Below are 17,071 nucleotides of genomic sequence, written 5' to 3'. Positions count from 1 at the left end.
TCCATAATTCTAGTTCTTTCCATAGAGCTTTCAGTCCATTGGTTTACATCCCGGATCGAGGTGTGTGTTGAACGTGGTTCTAATCAGACTCTGACATGTAGCACATCTGGTTTGAGTTAGCCCCTGAAAGATCCCTCGCCCCCCCCCGCTCTATCAACTACCATTATTTTGACATTAGGTGTGTGTGTGTGTGTGTGTGTGTGTGTGTGTGTGTGTGTGTGTGTGTGTGTGTGTGTGTGTGTGTGTGTGTGTGTGTGTGTGTGTGTGTGTGTGTGTGTGTGTGTGTGTGTGTGTGTGTGTGTGTGTGTGTGTGTGTGTGTGTGTGTGTGTGTGTGTGTCACTAAAACCCCTGTAGCTTATTGACACTGTCTGACACACAAGGAGAGGTTATTAAGACACAAAGGCTTGAATAGAATAGAATGAACTAGCAAGAGGTGGATGCTGCTCCCCTGAGTTAGCTCCAAATAGCTGTGTCCTCCTGTAAGTTCAGTATGAAGCCCGTGAAGGGGCCAGCCGCCTCCCTAACAGACACCACACCTCCTACCCCAGACAGGCTGGTGGGGAGGATGGGGCTGAGTAGCCCTGTTAACCCAGGCAAGCAGGTGTCGGACTCAACAGATCATTACTAAGGAGCCTGTGTTGATCATCCCTTTCTTACGCACTCGATACGCAACCAATGCTGGGAAAACTGTCTGTCGCCATTGGTGTCTTCTAATGGGCATCCAAATAAACCTCTGATTCAAGGAAATGTTCTCTTTGCCTAACTTCCCGGCAGAGCTTTGGATGTGTAGAAAGCGAGATGACAACAAATATTAGACAAAACATTCGTAGGAAATGACATTGGGCTACTCGTTCTTGGCCCCTGTCTCCACTACACATTGTGTAGTGTAGCCTAAAGGAATGAATGCTTGTATTAAAAGAGCTGTTCACACATTGACCAGCTCAGAGCTGTGTGTCTACAGTATATTATGTTGAACCCCCTCAGGTCTCCACTGGTGTGATTAACTATTCTTTCCGGTGCTAAACCCAGTGGCAGGAAACCACAGATCACAGTATGGCTTTGTGTCCTATTGGAGCCCAACTGATATATGCAGTTATGCGCACACACACCATACATAGACACACAAACACACATGCGCACACACACACTGGTCTGACTGGAGATTCTACTGTCACTTTATTGTAAGAAAACACATTGCATTTAAAACGTAACATTTCTGCAGTTGTGGTCTATTAGTTGTTTATCGCAATGAATGAAATCAGCGAAACAGTTTAGTTAGTTTTGTTGTCCCAGCTGTACATCATAGTTTCTAGGCCAATTAAACCATGAATGGCAAAGCATAACTGTTAGGTTGCAGTGAGGTGTGTGCGTGTTTGTGTTAGGTTGCAGTGAGGTTAGTGCGTGTGACCTCACTGCACTAACCCCTTATGTGATATGTGTCTGGTGTGTGCTAGGTCCATATCCTGATCTAACTTGGCCACCACAGAGAACATTTGAGATGTTTCCAAACACAACCATAACAAATCAATGGGAAACACTTACGCACTTTGCAATACCAAGTTCACTCATCAAATTCCTGAATAGTTCCTTTAAATATGTAAAAGGTGTTATCGGGCCTTGATCTCTGGATTCACATGCTCTGAGACTGAGTCTGGACTCAACATGTTAGAGCCATATAACACTCAGTAATAACTACAGACCAGATGTTCTCCTGTCTGGCTCTTACCTCCCCAACCGCTCCCCCCCATGTGTCTGGCTCCAGTCACAGGTGTTATATGTGCCACGCTCTTACCACACACACACACACACACATACGGTACCTCAGCATAGGTGTGTAGAGTGACTGCATCTTGAGACGTGTCGGACAACTAGAAAATGAACAACTGCGTTATGGTTCGCGACATGTGTGTTAAGGCTGATGTGAACTCAAGACATTATTGAGTCAACTCCCTCTCTTTCAACACATGAAATAAAGACGTTAGGTCTTTAAAGTGTTTTAGAGAATGGCGTTTCAGTGACAGTACTGGGTGTGGGTGTTGATTGCTCACTCAGACGAGTGTCAGTACTCCTTAGGATTCTACACCAGCCAGAGTTACATTGACAGACTGTATGGACCTTATTTATTGGGTTTTGTCAGGCTGGGCTACCTCAATCTATGGTGCGCGCGTGTTTTTGACAGGCCAGGGCGGGGTACAGGACGACCTCCCCGCTGTGCTCGTCTGTGTCTCCTGCCTCACAGGGTTGTGGATGCCAAGAAAACCGCCTGTGTTAACGGCTCTCATTCCCGAACACCTCACATCAGTCCTTGATGCACAGGCCTTCATCTAGAACATTCCTCATACCCCAGTGGCCTACGGGCTTATGTTAGTGAGAGATCAGGTAGCACCTAGTTATGACTTATGATTAGAGGCCTGAGAGAACATGAAGCCCATCTTGGTGGTCCAATGACGTCTCAGTACCGGGTCACAGTATTGTGATTAAATCCCTCAGAGGCCAATATCCTGACACGCACACGCACTTCTCCCCCGCCTGTCAGTGTCCCCTGGTCCTCACAGCAAGCCCGTCTCTAGTCCCCTCCAGCAGGAATAGACCTGGCAGGGGTCTAGTAGGCCTGAGCTGTGGAGATGTGATGCTCAGGGTCTGATGCACACAGCCAGCCTTTCTCAGGCTGATTCTGTTTCTCTCCTCATCTCCATTACTGTGGCGGAACAATCCGCTGGGTTCCTCAGATCCCGACCCCCCTCAAATGGAAGACATCTCATATAAGGCGGTTGACTTCTGCGGTTTACTTTTCAGTGGTTGTTTTGGCAGCTCTTCACAACGGCCATCAAATGCTTGAGGAATAAACAGATGTTGAGACAGACAGCCGGCCGGCGTCCAAGCCTCTGCCTGAGCTGTTTGGTCTGTTCCCAGCCGACCACCACACTTTGGGGTTAAAACAACAGTGCGTAATTTTTTCGTAGCGTCCCTCGCGTGAGACAACCAGCGGCCCCAGTAAACGCGAGTGGCGTTTACTGGGAAAAGCAGTCCAATCCCCGTGCTCCTGTTTAACATGTATTATTAGCACATCCAGCTGGTTTTCATCACTACCCACAATCCCCTGCGGATCAGTCTTTTTTTTTGGGAGGGGGGAGGGGTGGGGTTCGCGCCCTTCATTTTGCTTCCAAAGTCTCCTGGCCTGTCGTCAAGAGGTGTTAGTGCTCATCTTGGAATGTTGACACTGTAAATACAGGCTCTTACACACTTCAGTCGGAGGGGATAAATGTGGTGCAGTGGGGAGGTGTTGAGGTGGTGCACAGGAGGAGGAACACCAAGCTGACTGCCATCCCTGGCACCTTACAGCACCATGGGGTCTGATGGTGAGGAGGACGGCTGCGATCTTCCTCTCTGTCCAATCCATTATGGGGTCTGTTGTTACAAGATGCCCTGGTTTGGCTCGAGTTTCGCCTTCATCAGGAGAGTGGTTGGTTTGTGCACGCACCCATGTATTACAAAGTACCGGTGAAGAAATTGTTCAGTGAGCTTCTTTTGAACTTCAAGGGAACCAGTACAGTAAATCTACTGAACAATGTGTTTTCCAAAGTGGCTGATGGCCATGTCCTCTCTCTCAGGCTCTCCTGATCCTGTTGCATGAGTTTCTACATGCAGGCGTGATGTCCAAACATTGTTTAGTTGACTTCTCGAGTAAGACATAAGAAGTAAAGTCGACTTTTTCTGGACTGTTGTGTTTATACAGGTGAAAACTTTTCGGAATGGTCTTACCATTGCTTCATAGGAAAAGGGCCTTCTTATGTTCACATGAAATGATATTAAATGGAACAAGACAATACTGTTCCAGGCAGCTCAATGTGATCTCTACCTGATCTTCCCCAAATATTACAGCTGGCGCTTTTCAGACCATATTGGGTGGTATCCACTGCTACCTTTGGAGAGCTAAGCCATGGGAAAATAGTTTCATCAAAAGGCCATTTTTAGTCCACTCTTCTAAAACTCTCAGGGATTATCTCTCAATACACTGGGATTTTCTTTGAATTGGATGCTTGAATCTGAAATGATTTAAGCACCCTTAACTGACATTGAGATTCAAGGTTTTGTTGGAGTCCGGGCACAGGGTTGTGCGTGTTTTGAATGTTCTGAAGCGTAAAGGGAACCTGAACTGTTTTATACCGCAGACCGCATAGATCATGTCCTTTGACCTTGTTCTCATGAGCTCCTGTCTATGGATGTACATTGTCCTGCTGATCTGTTGACTCCAGATGAACGGTTCCCTTTAGTTGCCGGTTGACCGCAGACTGATGTCTCCAAGACAGTGATGCAGGAGCTGTGGGGTTTGTCGATGAAGTGTGTGTTTCTGTTAAAAAGGTTCCACCCACTCACTGGTTCTGTCCACTGTGCCCGCTGCTTAGTTCCCGCTCCACGGGAGTCGGAACCGAATGCCGGGGCCACGCGATGCAGCCAGATCTACCTGTCTGTCCGCCAGGCCTTTATAGTGAATGTGTCTTTGTGGCTTTCTTCCAGGGTGCTGGGCAGGACAAGCTTGGGATCTACATCAAGTCTGTAGTCAAGGGAGGCGCGGCCGACATGGTGAGTAAAGTTTAGTATTTTTACGGGATGACATCGTCTAGAGTGACTCAGTACAATGATGAGTATCAATTATAAACCCCCCCCCCCTCTCTCTCTCTCTCTCTCTCTCTCTCTCTGTGTGTGTGTGTGTGTGTGTGTGTGTGTGTGTGTGTGTGTGTGTGTGTGTGTGTGTGTGTGTGTGTGTGTGTGTGTGTGTGTGTGTGTGTAGGACGGTCGTCTTGCTGCAGGGGACCAGCTGCTGAGTGTTGATGGTCGTAGTCTTGTTGGCCTCTCCCAGGAGAGGTAATGCGTCTAACAATTCTGACCCACCTCTCCCCGGTAAAACACACTATTCTGACCCACCTCTCCCCGGTAAAACACACTATTCTGACCCATGTTCTGAAGCCGCATTGTTAAAGGCTCATTATATGTTAATAATTGTGCTTAAAATCACAACAGAATCTGTTCTGATAGTTTGATTTATTTGGTTTGATTTGATGCTAAGTGTGGGTGGATATGTGGATGTGAATGTATACAGCATGTCTCTGTGGATTTACATTGAGGCTTTGAGCTTCAAACAGACAGTCTAAAACTGTTTAGAAAACAACTTCTGGAATGCTATTGCATTTTTGGAATGTTTAACGCCATTCCTGATAGTTGGTCTCATTATACACCTGTACTTGGTACTGCCATGATGCATGCATGCTCACAAAGAAAAGCAGCTGTAGAAAGTATTGTTTCAAAATGTGTTTAACATTTATTCCATCTGGTTCAGGGTGTTCTGAAGCAAACAGACTAACACTAGCCAAGCGCCTGCCAAAGAAAGTGTCATTAAACATAATTACTTTGTAAAGAAAACAATAATTACTCATTTTCTTCTTGCATTCGACAGCCTCTCCAGTCCAGTGTATTGTGATAATGTCCCGTAAACGTGTGTGTTGTCCTGTGTCCTGTCAGGGCTGCAGAGCTGATGACCAGGACAGGCTCGGTGGTGACACTGGAGGTGGCCAAGCAGGGAGCCATCTACCACGGCCTGGCCACACTCCTTAACCAGCCTTCACCTATGATGCCCAGAGGTAGGAGTCTGTACTGCTGTGTATGTTCTGGAATATCAACCTATTCCCTGTATGTTCTGGAATAGCAACCTACTCCCTGTATGTTCTGAAATAGCAACCTACTCCCTGTATGTTCTGAAATAGCAACCTACTCCCTGTATGTTCTGGAATAGCAACCTAGTCCCTGTATGTTCTGGAATAGCAACCTAGTCCCTGTATGTTCTGGAATAGCAACCTAGTCCCTGTATGTTCTGGAATAGCAACCTAGTCCCTGTATGTTCTGGAATAGCAACCTAGTCCCTGTATGTTCTGGAATAGCAACCTAGTCCCTGTATGTTCTGGAATAGCAACCTAGTCCCTGTATGTTCTGGAATATCATCCTATTCCCTGTATGTTCTGGAATAGCAACCTATTCCCTGTATGTTCTGGAATAGCAACCTATTCCCTGTATGTTCTGAAAATATCATCCTATTCCCTGTATGTTCTGAAAATATCATCCTATTCCCTGTATGTTCTGAAAATATCATCCTACTGTATCCCCTATATATTCTGAAACGTCAACCTATTCCCTATATACAAGACTACTGTTGACCATATAGGGCTGTTTGGATGAACACGGTGTCCCTTCTGTTGTACCCATTAACAGTGTGTGCTAAATGACAAAAATGCTTTGGTTCACACACTAGCATGACTAAGTATATAATGTGGTCGGGCTCTGTTACCTTCTCAGTCCCTCAGTCACACACCATAAACCTGGGCAGTTGGGACATTAGTGCTCCAGATTCCATTGACAGGTCAGAAGCCTAAGTCTGCCATGTTGTTTTACAACCTTTAGTCTTTTTGCGGTATTTGAGAGAGATATTGGTGGTTTAGAACATGACTGTAGAGCTTTCAGGATCCCCTCTGTCCGTGCTCTGATTGGCTCATTAATCCTAATCCTACCCGTCTTTGGCTTTCACCCTAACTCTCAGCTTCACAGGGTGGACGCGACAAAAACGGTAAACTGAGACCAAAGAGCGAAGGCTTTGAACTGTATAACAACTCTGTCCAGAACGGCTCTCCAGAGAGCCCCCAGGGCGATTGGCAGGCCTACCCAGAACCAAAGATGAGCGGGGAGGACCGGCTACTGAAAAACCGGGCCGACCATCGTTCCAGCCCCAACGTGGCCAGTGAGTAGATGGAAGCCAATTCGGGCAGGTTTCAATGTGATGACATATCAGGAGGGGGGCGTGTGTTTATCAGCTGCACCAGCCGGTTGAGTGCTTGGGCCAAAGCCTCAAGCCCAAGGCTGGATGTGGAGAACGGGCATCACCGCAGAGGATGTAACCAGTTGTCTCCCATGCAGACCAGAGCCAGAGCCCGGGACCAAAAGCAGTCTACCCGGGAGGACCTGGGACCAAGATCACCTCCGTCTCCACGGGCAACCTGTGTGCTGATGTAAGTAGTCAGAGCAACAACACTAGCCAGGGGAATGTCTCAGTAGCGCGTGTCCTTGATGAGAATGTTTACTCTGTGTGAGAAATGAGTCCAACAGAGGGGGACTGAACTCCTTAATAGGAGTGTTACACCACTTCCTGTTTTTAATCCGTTCTTCCCAGTACCTTAGAATCAAAACAATAACCAACACTACTTTGAATACCACAATGATTACTGCTATGATTAATGCTTTGATTCCTACTATGATTTGATTGTTCTTGATTAAAATAAAAAACTGAGGGCGGTGTAATTCAAAGTTGCTGTGTATCGGTTTTTCCATTCTCCTTGCAATAAATCCTAATCAGCTCTACTGTCACTGATTATCAACCCAGCAGTGGTGCTGCCTCCCAACACACATGTATCCTGTCAGTAAACAACGTTCTCTCTCAGCGCAGGACCACCGTAATCTGATACCGCTTTAAACAGATCCCCCAAATCTGGACACAACCACAAAGGCAGTTGTCTTTGTTTTTAATGCGTCTTTCAGCCAGCCTAATGTATGGTTTCAAATAACACCATTCCTTCACCATACGACTACAAAAGACACAATCACAATCTCTTTAGTCAGCCGAGCGCAAAAACGCGTGGTCTGATGGTAGCCATGTTCATTTCAGGAGGAGGCCTCCCCGCCCCGCCCAGAGGCCTACCCCATCCCTACCCAGACCTACCCCCGGGAATACTTCACCATCCCGGCCTCCAAGTCCACGGACCGGATGGGTCCAGCACAGGGGCAGTTATACGCTGATGACAGGGGTCCCCATGGCCCCATGGAGGACCAACACAACATGGCCATGCAGGTGGGCTCCTGGTGACCCCCCCCCCCCCACACTCATGTGGTAGCAGGGTCTGATAGCCTCCCTCAGAATGTATACCATGAAAAGCATGTTGTTCATTCACAATAGTAGTCACAAAGCACTGTGCTATGTCCTTCCACTATGTGTGTGTGCGTGTATGTGTGCGTGTATGTATGCGTGTGTGTGTGTGCATGCGTGTGTGTGTATTTGACTGCTGTGTCTGTCCTCGTCAGCGGGTGACTCACTCCCAGGAGGAGCTCTGTGACCTCCCGGGGGGCTACCCTCCAGCCGGCCTCCGTCCCGAGGACCTGGTCCACCTGCAGCAGAGGGAGGTTGACTGCCAGCGAGGCGGCGGGGAGCACTGGGGCAACCACCACCAGGTCTCCTCCTCCGTGGAGTCCTCCACCTCCAGCCAGGAGCACCTCAACTACTCCTCCTGCTCCAGCAAGACCCAGGGCAACCACAAGAGTGGCCCGGGACGCTGGAAGACCCCCGGCCCTGGGCCCGGCCCTGTCGCCCCCCACCCGGGTCTCATAGCCCAGCCCACACGCACGGACCTCCCTCCCCCTCCACCGCCCCCTCCCCCCGTACACTACCAGGAATACGATCCCCAGCCGGACCTGCCCTTACCCCCTCCTCCCTCAGCTACCCAGCAGCAAGCAGCCGCCGCCGACCGCAAGAAGCGCGAGGAGCAGCAGCGCTGGTATGAGAAGGAGAAGGCCCGGTTAGAGGAGGAGCGGGAGAGGAAGAGGAGGGAGCAGGAAAGGAAGCTCGGGCAGATCCGTAACCCATCTGGGCCTGCGACCCACAACAACAACAACCACCAACACGGGGGCACGCTGCCCCCTCCCGCCCCACACCAGCAGATGCCCGTCTCCCCCCAGGCCTCCATGCCCACGCCGCAGGTGCCCCAGCCCTACCTCCACCAGCAGGCCCCGCCTCACCTGGCCACCAGGCCGGAGAAACTGTCCACCCTGCCCCGAGCTGCCACGCTCCCCCCCCAAGGCAACGCCGTGGACACGGTGATCAGGGAGCTGCTCCCCCAGCAGCAGCCCCGCACCATCGAGCGCCGCGACCTGCAGTACATCACCATAAGCAAGGAGGAGCTGTCGTCTAGCGACAGCCTGTCGCCGGACCCCTGGAAGAGGGACGCCCGGGAGAAGCTGGAGAAACAGCAGCAGCTGCACATCGTGGACCTGCTGGACAAGGAGATCCAGGACCTACAGGCCAAGCCGGAGCGCACGGCCGAGGAGAGCGACCGCCTCCGCAAGCTGATGCTGGAGTGGCAGTTCCAGAAGAGGCTGCAGGAGTCCAAGCAGAGCGACGAGGAGGACGAGGAGGACGACGACGAGGACGTGGACACCATGCTGATCATGCAGCGGCTGGAGGCAGAGAAGAGAGCACGGGTGAGCCGTCCCTGGTGTGAGCTGGGGTGTAGCGTAGAGCACAGTGGAGAACATGCAGAAGGTACGTTACAGAGGTGCCGACTGCACAGGACCGCAGAGAGGTAAGCTGTGTTGATGGAGACTAGCAGGGGGCGAGACGTTCGTAGTGCTGAGACGTCACAAGACGCACATTGTCCCGTTATTTATGACCCATTGTAAGCGATGTGCTCCAGGAGCATGTCGAACCCTCTGACTTACAGGGCATGACGTTTCTCATACAAAGGAAGGGCGGGTCATGGGAAACAGTGCAGTGGGAAAAGAGGAAATGGAGCTGGGCTTAATGGGTCGAGAACAGGAAGTGGAATTCCCCCCTGAGAAACCCCCATTAAGCTACAATGAATGTTTTGCAATGTGCACCTGCAACATGCTTTACTTCATTGCTTTGCCATGCTGAGCTGAAAGGGAGGGGAGCTGCCAACCTACATGGAAACACAGCAAAGTTCAAATTGTTTTCTGTTTCAACATGGCCATTTTCAAAATGATTCATCTCATTTTCCTGGTCTAACAAAATGGCTCAAGTATTGTTCCATTCTTAATGCGAGAAATGGAACAAAATGCCATCTAACATGAGCTAATGTCGCAAGTCCCCTTAGCCAACCCATCAGGTGGATATCAACCAGTCGTCCCTTCTAGTCAACAGTGTTATAGCAGTACTGGCTCCGATCTGCTGTGACCTTGTACCCAGGCTGTCCATTCAATGTATCCAGGAAGTAGTGAGCAGCATTCTTCAGAGTCCCTGCCAGCCAGATCAAGGCTCACAGCCCCTGCTTGTCACAGCACCTGCTTTTCTGTCTGTCTGAGGGAGGAAGACTGTCTTAGTTTTGGCCAGGGTGCGTAGTGGTGGAACAATGTGGAAACGCCTCCTGTAAATGGGGTGCTTCACGGGGCTTCTTAGTAAGACTGAGCAGAGCGTGAAGGAGTGTCGTCTGTCTCGGGGGAGGGGGGCAGTGAGCCGAGCCGCTGGCAAGAGTCAGTTCCACCCTGGGGTGGAATGTTACCAGCACCACATCACTGCTGCGTCCAAAACCTCTGGCTAGCAATGTTTCACATTTATCTTCTATGCCCTCCTTTTTCTTTTACTCTCTACCTCTGTTTTCTCTTTCTACCTCTGTTTTCTCTCTATCTGGTTTCTTCTCTTCTCCTGCAGCAGACTGCTGTCCCTGCAATCTCTGTTCTAGACTTGGTACGTTCTCCCTTTTCGCAATCCTCCCCTCCTCTCTTCGGTTCCACCTGTGTTTCCTCTCGCTCATTCTATCCCCTCCCTCTCATCTGGCCTAAGGGGTGGCCGCTGTGCTCGTGGGGCGATGTGGGCGGGTTTACGGAATGAAGTGCCACTATTAGCTTGAAGTCATCCTCCAATGCTTATTGGCTGTGGAGCCCTGTCTGTCTCCTGTAGATAACTGCAGCTGGGGAAGGGTGATCCATCTAAAGGCCTTCCCAGACTGTAAGTTGGGTTCAGTCTTTTGAGTTTATTAAAGTCTTGACATTAAACTGGCAAGATTGCACGATGGCGCCACATTCTGAGATTAGCTTGCAAGGCTGTTAGTCAACGTTCAACAGCGCTATGACCTAAACCAAGTACTAAAAACGATCCTCAACCAAATGGCATTAAATTGTACATTTCTCAAATGTCACATCCAATAACCTAACTTTGACATGTTGTTTGTTTACAGCCAGGATGGCATAATTGCCATTTTCCTTTTGGACAGACACCAGGATCGGTTCAGAATATGCCACACCACAAAATAAAGGCTAACAATCCCTGCCAGATCTTTGTTGTGGACTATGACCACACACAGTGGCACTTGGCACACTGGCTCAGCCAAGACGTCTCTGAGAGACACACGTGTTTTCGCCAGGGTGCTTTTAAAGATAATACCACGTAGTGTTGCCTCATAACATGAATCATAAACCCAGTTCAAAAACGATTCCCACAAAGAAAAATAACTGAAGCAGAACAGAACGTCTCAATCTATGTCTTAGAGTAGCTCAGTACTATCTAGCTGTTGTTGCGGTGGGGGGGAGGGGTCCATGGTTGGGGACCTGTCCCAGCAGTGGTCACCTGCACGTGGGATCCATGACGTCGGCCCACTTCATTCCTCCCATCCCGGGCCCTGTGTGAACGACACCAGTCCTCTGTCTGAGCAGCATCTCTGTCCTCCTCAACTCCTCTCATTGGCCACGCTGCACAGTGTAGCGAATGCTTCTACTGGCCCCCCCCCTGTAGTCATGTCTCAGTCTGTCCTGTTCCGCCATCATGACGTCAGCGATGCCCAGGGCGGCTCGATCTGGACTCTCGCACTCCGCTCGGCCCATTCATGCTGTTTTCTTTCCGTTGCTGCACGTCGATGTGGTTGGTTCTGCATGTCCAGCTGTCACCATGTGTCTGTCTGCAGTGCACTCCGCTCCCCTCACCACAGATCCTCCGTCCTCTGGCAGCACGGAGACGGAGACCCAGAAAACCCACTCCACATATACCAAGCATAGAGCACTGAACAACACACACTAGGCTTAGACCTTCTCTACAAACCAGGCCCGTGTCTGGAAAGCTGATACCAGACGGAGGCCCCTCACAGGGGGACAATCTGCTGAATTAGTCCCTGTGTAAATGTGTGTAGATGCAGCCCTGATAGCGTGTCCTGAAGGGCTTTGCACTGGAGCTGTGACTGAGTGATAAAACGCCATTGACTGAAGTAATATGAGCCCAGGACAAGATGGTCTAAACTAACCTGACTGGCTCTAGTGCATAGTGAGGCCGCAGACACATTTTCACAATCGTAGCTAAGTCCGTATAGTTTGTCGCTAATTTGAAGTTCCGTGTTTTAAGCTAAGGCAGGGCCTCAAACCACACATGTTCAACACACTTGAATCTAGTATGTTGATTCAACACAATGTGGTCCACTGCACAACCCATACATATCCAAGCACAAGTTTTAGGACTGTATAGTTCCTGACGTGTGTGTGTGTCTCTCGTCTGTGTGTGTGTGTGTGTAGTTGCAGGACGAGGAGCGGCGGCGAAAGCAGCAGTTGGAGGAGATCCGCAAGCGTGAAGCAGAGGAGCGGGCCAAGAAGGAGGAGGAGGAGGAGAGACGCTGGAGAGAGGAGGAGCGGGCCAGGCGAGAGGTTGATGAGAAGGTACACCCCCTGACGGGAACCACTCAACCTCACATACACACCTTCCACAGCACACTGCTGCTTCATTTTAATACATCATTTCTGTTCAGACAGACTTGATCAAGACTTAATAAAAACAAATATATATGATGAATGTGATAAACCTCAATGAAATCCAGATGCTTTTGTTCCACACAGCTGGTTTTCAGTATTTACTGTCCTTTTATCGAAGCTCCTTTGGTGAAAAGATTGATGTCACTGCCAGCAGAGCATTTTAAAACAGAAAGCACCACTCAGGTCTGAAGCAGAAGACATCATAGTGAAAACTCAGAGAGCGACTTAGCTTCTCTGCAATTATAGTATTAGGCTGTGGGGATCAGCCCAGCTAATTGTAGTTTACCTCATGAAACAGAAGTGCCTAAACAAAGACATATCTGCAGGGCCGCTTCCCTTGACTGAGGTGGTAATTTCTTATAATTTGCTAACATTACTCGTATTTCAAGGTCTCTACTGTTCTGTTCCTGTTTGGTCGGTCACCCACGGAGCTGTAAGTGATCCTCTGTGAAGCGCTACAAACACGCCCACCTACAAGGAACCAATCAGAAAGCTGTGGAGGAGACTGAATGTGTTCTAGGAGTAAAAACGAATCCAACAGAATAGTGATGTCTGATTGAAGTAATGGCCAGTGATCTGTGTTCAGGGGATGTGTTATTGGGCCAGAAGGCGGCAAAGCCCACAACCAGAGAGTCTGCAGACAGGATGCTGACTGATCTTAATGATTCTTGGTTTTGTTTGGTCTGTCAGAGGCCAGGCGTGTTGTTGGAGCACTGAGCGTTTCGTGTCCTCAGTCCCAATTACTGTTATTATGTCTGTTTTGCGTTGAATTACCAGCGGTCTGAGAACAGCATCACCCATTCCTCTGGCGTTATGTGACGTTGTCAAGACACCCCAGTGCCATTTTCTGTTTTCACCGTGTGACCATTGATTCAGTTGTTGTTTTCCCGTGAGTCATCCTCAGACCTCTGGTAATTCAAATCCCTGTTACAACGGCAAACATGTCCAACTGCATGTCCCCGTGACGGCCCCCCCTTTGTTCTGTCACCTTATGTATGTAACCCTTCTCCTGCCCCTGAAAAGCATGGAAATCACTTGTCTGTCGGGTGGTTTATAGAATGTTCCATTTGTTGGGAAGCCATTATCATTCCACCAGGCATTGCTTTGCAGTGCTGTTTACATGCCCCACCCTTGCTGTGGTTAGTTATGGCCATACCAGAGTACGATGCGTCATCTCTGTTTACCTGCCGTCATCTCATCAATGACATATACCCAACCACCGCCTACGCACACACTAACCCAGGGGATCTATGTACAGAAACCAGAGCAAATCAATGTCTCGTACTAGCAGGTCCCCTCCCAGGGCTAAAACAAAAGCAGCCCTCTAGAAGTCGTTACATTGGAGTCGTCCCCGTCCGATCACTGGACTGTAGTCTAACGCTGACCGCTCCTAACTGTCTGGAGTCTCCATATCCCTCCTAACCAGGTGGTTCTTAGCACAGCATGAGGGGGAAAAAACACTGCACATCAAATAGTAAAGTACCCCAAACCATTCCCCTCACACACACACACACACACACACACACAACAGATGAGGAAAAGGAGAGCCTCTCCGGTGGCCTCCCTCTAGCAGATTCAGACCCAGCCACGCCCGTCAGGTGAGAACGGGCCACACTAACGGGCTCTTCCCATTCCCTATTCCCTCAGAGGAGACAGGAAGAGGAGTACTACACACGCCTGGAAGAAGGGCGGCGCCGGCAGCACGAGGAGGCCGGGCGCAGGCTGCTGACGCCCGATGAGCCTGGTCTGTACAGACCCCCCCTCCCCAGGGACTACCAGCCTCAGACCTCCCCTCCCCCCGCATCCCCCTCCACTAACGCACCTCCACCCCCGCCTCAGAGAAACGCCTCCTACCTCAAAACCCAGGTCGTCTCCCCCGACACCTTGTACACTGCCAAGTTTGTGTCGTACAATGACGAGGAGGAGGATGACGCCGCAGGCCTAGCAGGTCAGGTTAAGCTCTCTGCCACCAGGAAGTCCTATGGCGACCTCCCGCCCGCGCACAAGCCGCAGCCGCCCGCGCCTGCGCGCAAGCCCCGCCCCACGTCCGACGGGATCTTTCTGTCCAGCTCATTCCAGCCGCCGGCTGTCAATGCCAACAGTACTGCAGGGCAGCCCCCTCCCCCTCCCATCAAACCCAGCCTCAGCTTCATCCCGACAGGCTCCTCTAAAGGTAGACACAGAGAGGACACGCCTCCGTCCCGTACGCCTCCATATCTCATTCATTCCTTCGTGTTTTTAAAATTTTTTTGTGTTTTCTATTTTTGTGTAGTTTGTTTTTCCCCGTTTTTCAGTAGAGGAATTCTGGTCTTCATTTCCCTTCTCATTTCCCCTCTCTCTCTTGTCGACAAATCCAGCAGATCTGTATTGTAGTTGCCAATCACTCGAGTTTTTTTTCTCCCGCCATCATTCGTTTGTTTTTTTTGTATTTTATTTTTTTATATAGTTTGTAATGTCCTCTTAATTTTTTTTTTTTTTGGGGGGGGGGGATTCCAAAAGCAAATCCGATTGTTTTTTATTCCAGTCAGAAGAATGTCTCTGTCCTTACACATTCCTCTTCCTCCAATCATCCTCCTAGCGAGTTAAAGCGAACGATTAACCCACCAACCAACCGGTGATTCGCAGTGATCGCGCTCCAGATAACCAATCATAGTACTGTTGGTGTTGCCGCTCCTCGCCCGCCCATGTGTGTTTGGTTTTGCTCCCCCCGTGGCTGCTTGGTGGTGGTGTTGGCTCTAGGGAACACTGACATGTTATCACTGTGCTGGGACCTGAGAGGAGCAGATCTCCTCAGACTCAGTCACCGGCATACTTGGCAAAGGGGAAAAGATCTGTTGAGTGAGGCATTGTCTTTGTTGGTGGCTGTTTAAAGCTCTGTCAAGGTTCCAAACCAATCACTTACAAGATTTGTGAGTGCTGCTACTTCACTTTATTCTAGTTACATGGTCCTCAATCGTTCTAGTGTTTTCCAGCCCTTAGTGACCCCTACTGGTGAAGGTTTGAACCTTTTTTTTAATATATCTGGAAGCAATAAAAAAAAGCTTTTCATATGTTGTTTAAAGATGAATTTTGTTTTATATTTTGTGGGTAGTCTATACATTTCTGTCCAACAAACATTAATAATATATCTTGGAGAGAAGAGCATTCAAAAGTTTAGTTCACTAAATACAAAAATGTAAACAGCCACAGACAAAAGATGCCAATAATGCAACACTGGGTAACTGAGTCCAGAGGCTCAGTGAATGTGCCCCCCCCCACCCCCCCCCCCGCATGTAGACCTGCTCACAGCCCAACTCCACACAGTATGGATGTTGATGATGTCTGGGCCTTTTGTTCACGTGTTGCATTCATCACTCAAAATGAGGGACCAATCACTAACCTCGCTATAATCCCAAATCAACAAAATCTGCAACCCCCGGCCTCCCTCCGTCAAAGGCCCCGCTGCGCTGGGTCCCAGCTCGCTGCAGTCGCCATTTCTATTGCTTTTTATGGCCTCCGTTGCTTTGCTCTGCTCTCCTTTCAAAGCTCATGTGTTTGTTCACTCCTGTCTGTCTGCAATGACTGTTTCGGTCTCTGCCCTGTCCGGCTGTCTGTCTCTTGTCTGTCCTCCTGCTCTCTGTCTGTCTGTGCTTTGTGGGCCATGCTGAGGTTCAGAGGACTGGCCTCAACCCGAACTACCGGCTTCCCCCGTTAACCACAATACATCAAGGCAGATGAGTCCACGGGCATCATCAAGTAGAAGGGCAGCTCAGCTCTCAGATATCGCCATTTCTAGCCACAGGTTATGAGACAGCTCAGATTCCACCTCATGCTCCTCTTTATCTTGAAGCAATAATAACAAAATCTGACTAATGGTAGTTTTTTGGAGCTAATGGTATTTGCGCATTCTCTCTTTGAATGGAAGGGCAACATTCACCATGGCTCATGAATATAGAATGACCTGTGGGTGATTTGTGCAGTTCTACAGCGACATCAGAAGCACTCTTCTGTATAAGCTTACATTTGGCTTCTGAAAATAAAGAAATCGACCCACCGTGAAAGAGGCCCTTTGTGTAGGGACTTTATTCTGTACACTCAAAAGCTTGACCCTGCCCGTGGAGTCCTGCCCTGGTTCATGTCAATGTGTTTGTGTGTGCCCTGTTATTACTCCCAGTCCATTTCATTTGAAACAAAATCAACATGCATTTGGATTCTGGTTGTGCTTCCATATGAACAGACACAACGTGTTGGAGCGCCACCAGGCGATTGAGAGTCAGATTCTAGTAGTGGGATTACTGGGTTAGTATAAGATATGTCGGGCCAACCCTGGCCCAGTCCATACAGACACAAGGACACATGAGCCTGCTGATGAATGCCTACTGTGGGTCAGAGGTGTGGGTCATCGCAGGGTCAATGGTGTTAGGTTCCAGGTTACAGGGCCTCACACCAAAGCTGTCCTCATTTAGGCCCTTGTGGCTTTGATGAGCTCCTAGCCATTTGAGATAGTTTGGTTATCACCTACCAGGAGGA

The 17,071-nt window shown here is 49.4% G+C and overlaps 1 protein-coding gene across 22 annotated transcripts in view; it reads left to right on the top strand.

Moving 5' to 3' along the window:
* The window catches only part of afdna (afadin, adherens junction formation factor a), an 87,668-nt gene that overhangs the window by 68,456 nt on the left and 2,141 nt on the right, over window positions 1–17,071 (top strand). For 10 of the 22 annotated variants that reach the window (XM_013138574.4, XM_013138573.4, XM_013138590.4 and 7 more), the window contains 10 exons: window positions 4,520–4,585; window positions 4,794–4,867; window positions 5,522–5,640; window positions 6,591–6,788; window positions 6,965–7,056; window positions 7,710–7,892; window positions 8,123–9,295; window positions 10,482–10,517; window positions 12,329–12,469; window positions 14,210–14,735. In XM_013138574.4, the coding sequence (XP_012994028.2) occupies window positions 4,520–4,585; window positions 4,794–4,867; window positions 5,522–5,640; window positions 6,591–6,788; window positions 6,965–7,056; window positions 7,710–7,892; window positions 8,123–9,295; window positions 10,482–10,517; window positions 12,329–12,469; window positions 14,210–14,735 (2,608 nt within the window). The remainder of the gene's footprint in view (window positions 1–4,519; window positions 4,586–4,793; window positions 4,868–5,521; window positions 5,641–6,590; window positions 6,789–6,964; window positions 7,057–7,709; window positions 7,893–8,122; window positions 9,296–10,481; window positions 10,518–12,328; window positions 12,470–14,209; window positions 14,736–17,071) is intronic. The other 12 variants (XM_013138586.4, XM_013138587.4, XM_029114594.2 and 9 more) reach the window with 7 other exon arrangements.

Source organism: Esox lucius, chromosome 18 (assembly GCF_011004845.1).
Source record: "Esox lucius isolate fEsoLuc1 chromosome 18, fEsoLuc1.pri, whole genome shotgun sequence".
NCBI lineage: Eukaryota > Metazoa > Chordata > Actinopteri > Esociformes > Esocidae > Esox > Esox lucius.
Note: the sequence above shows the minus strand (reverse complement) of the source record. Positions and strands in the feature narration are given on the sequence as shown.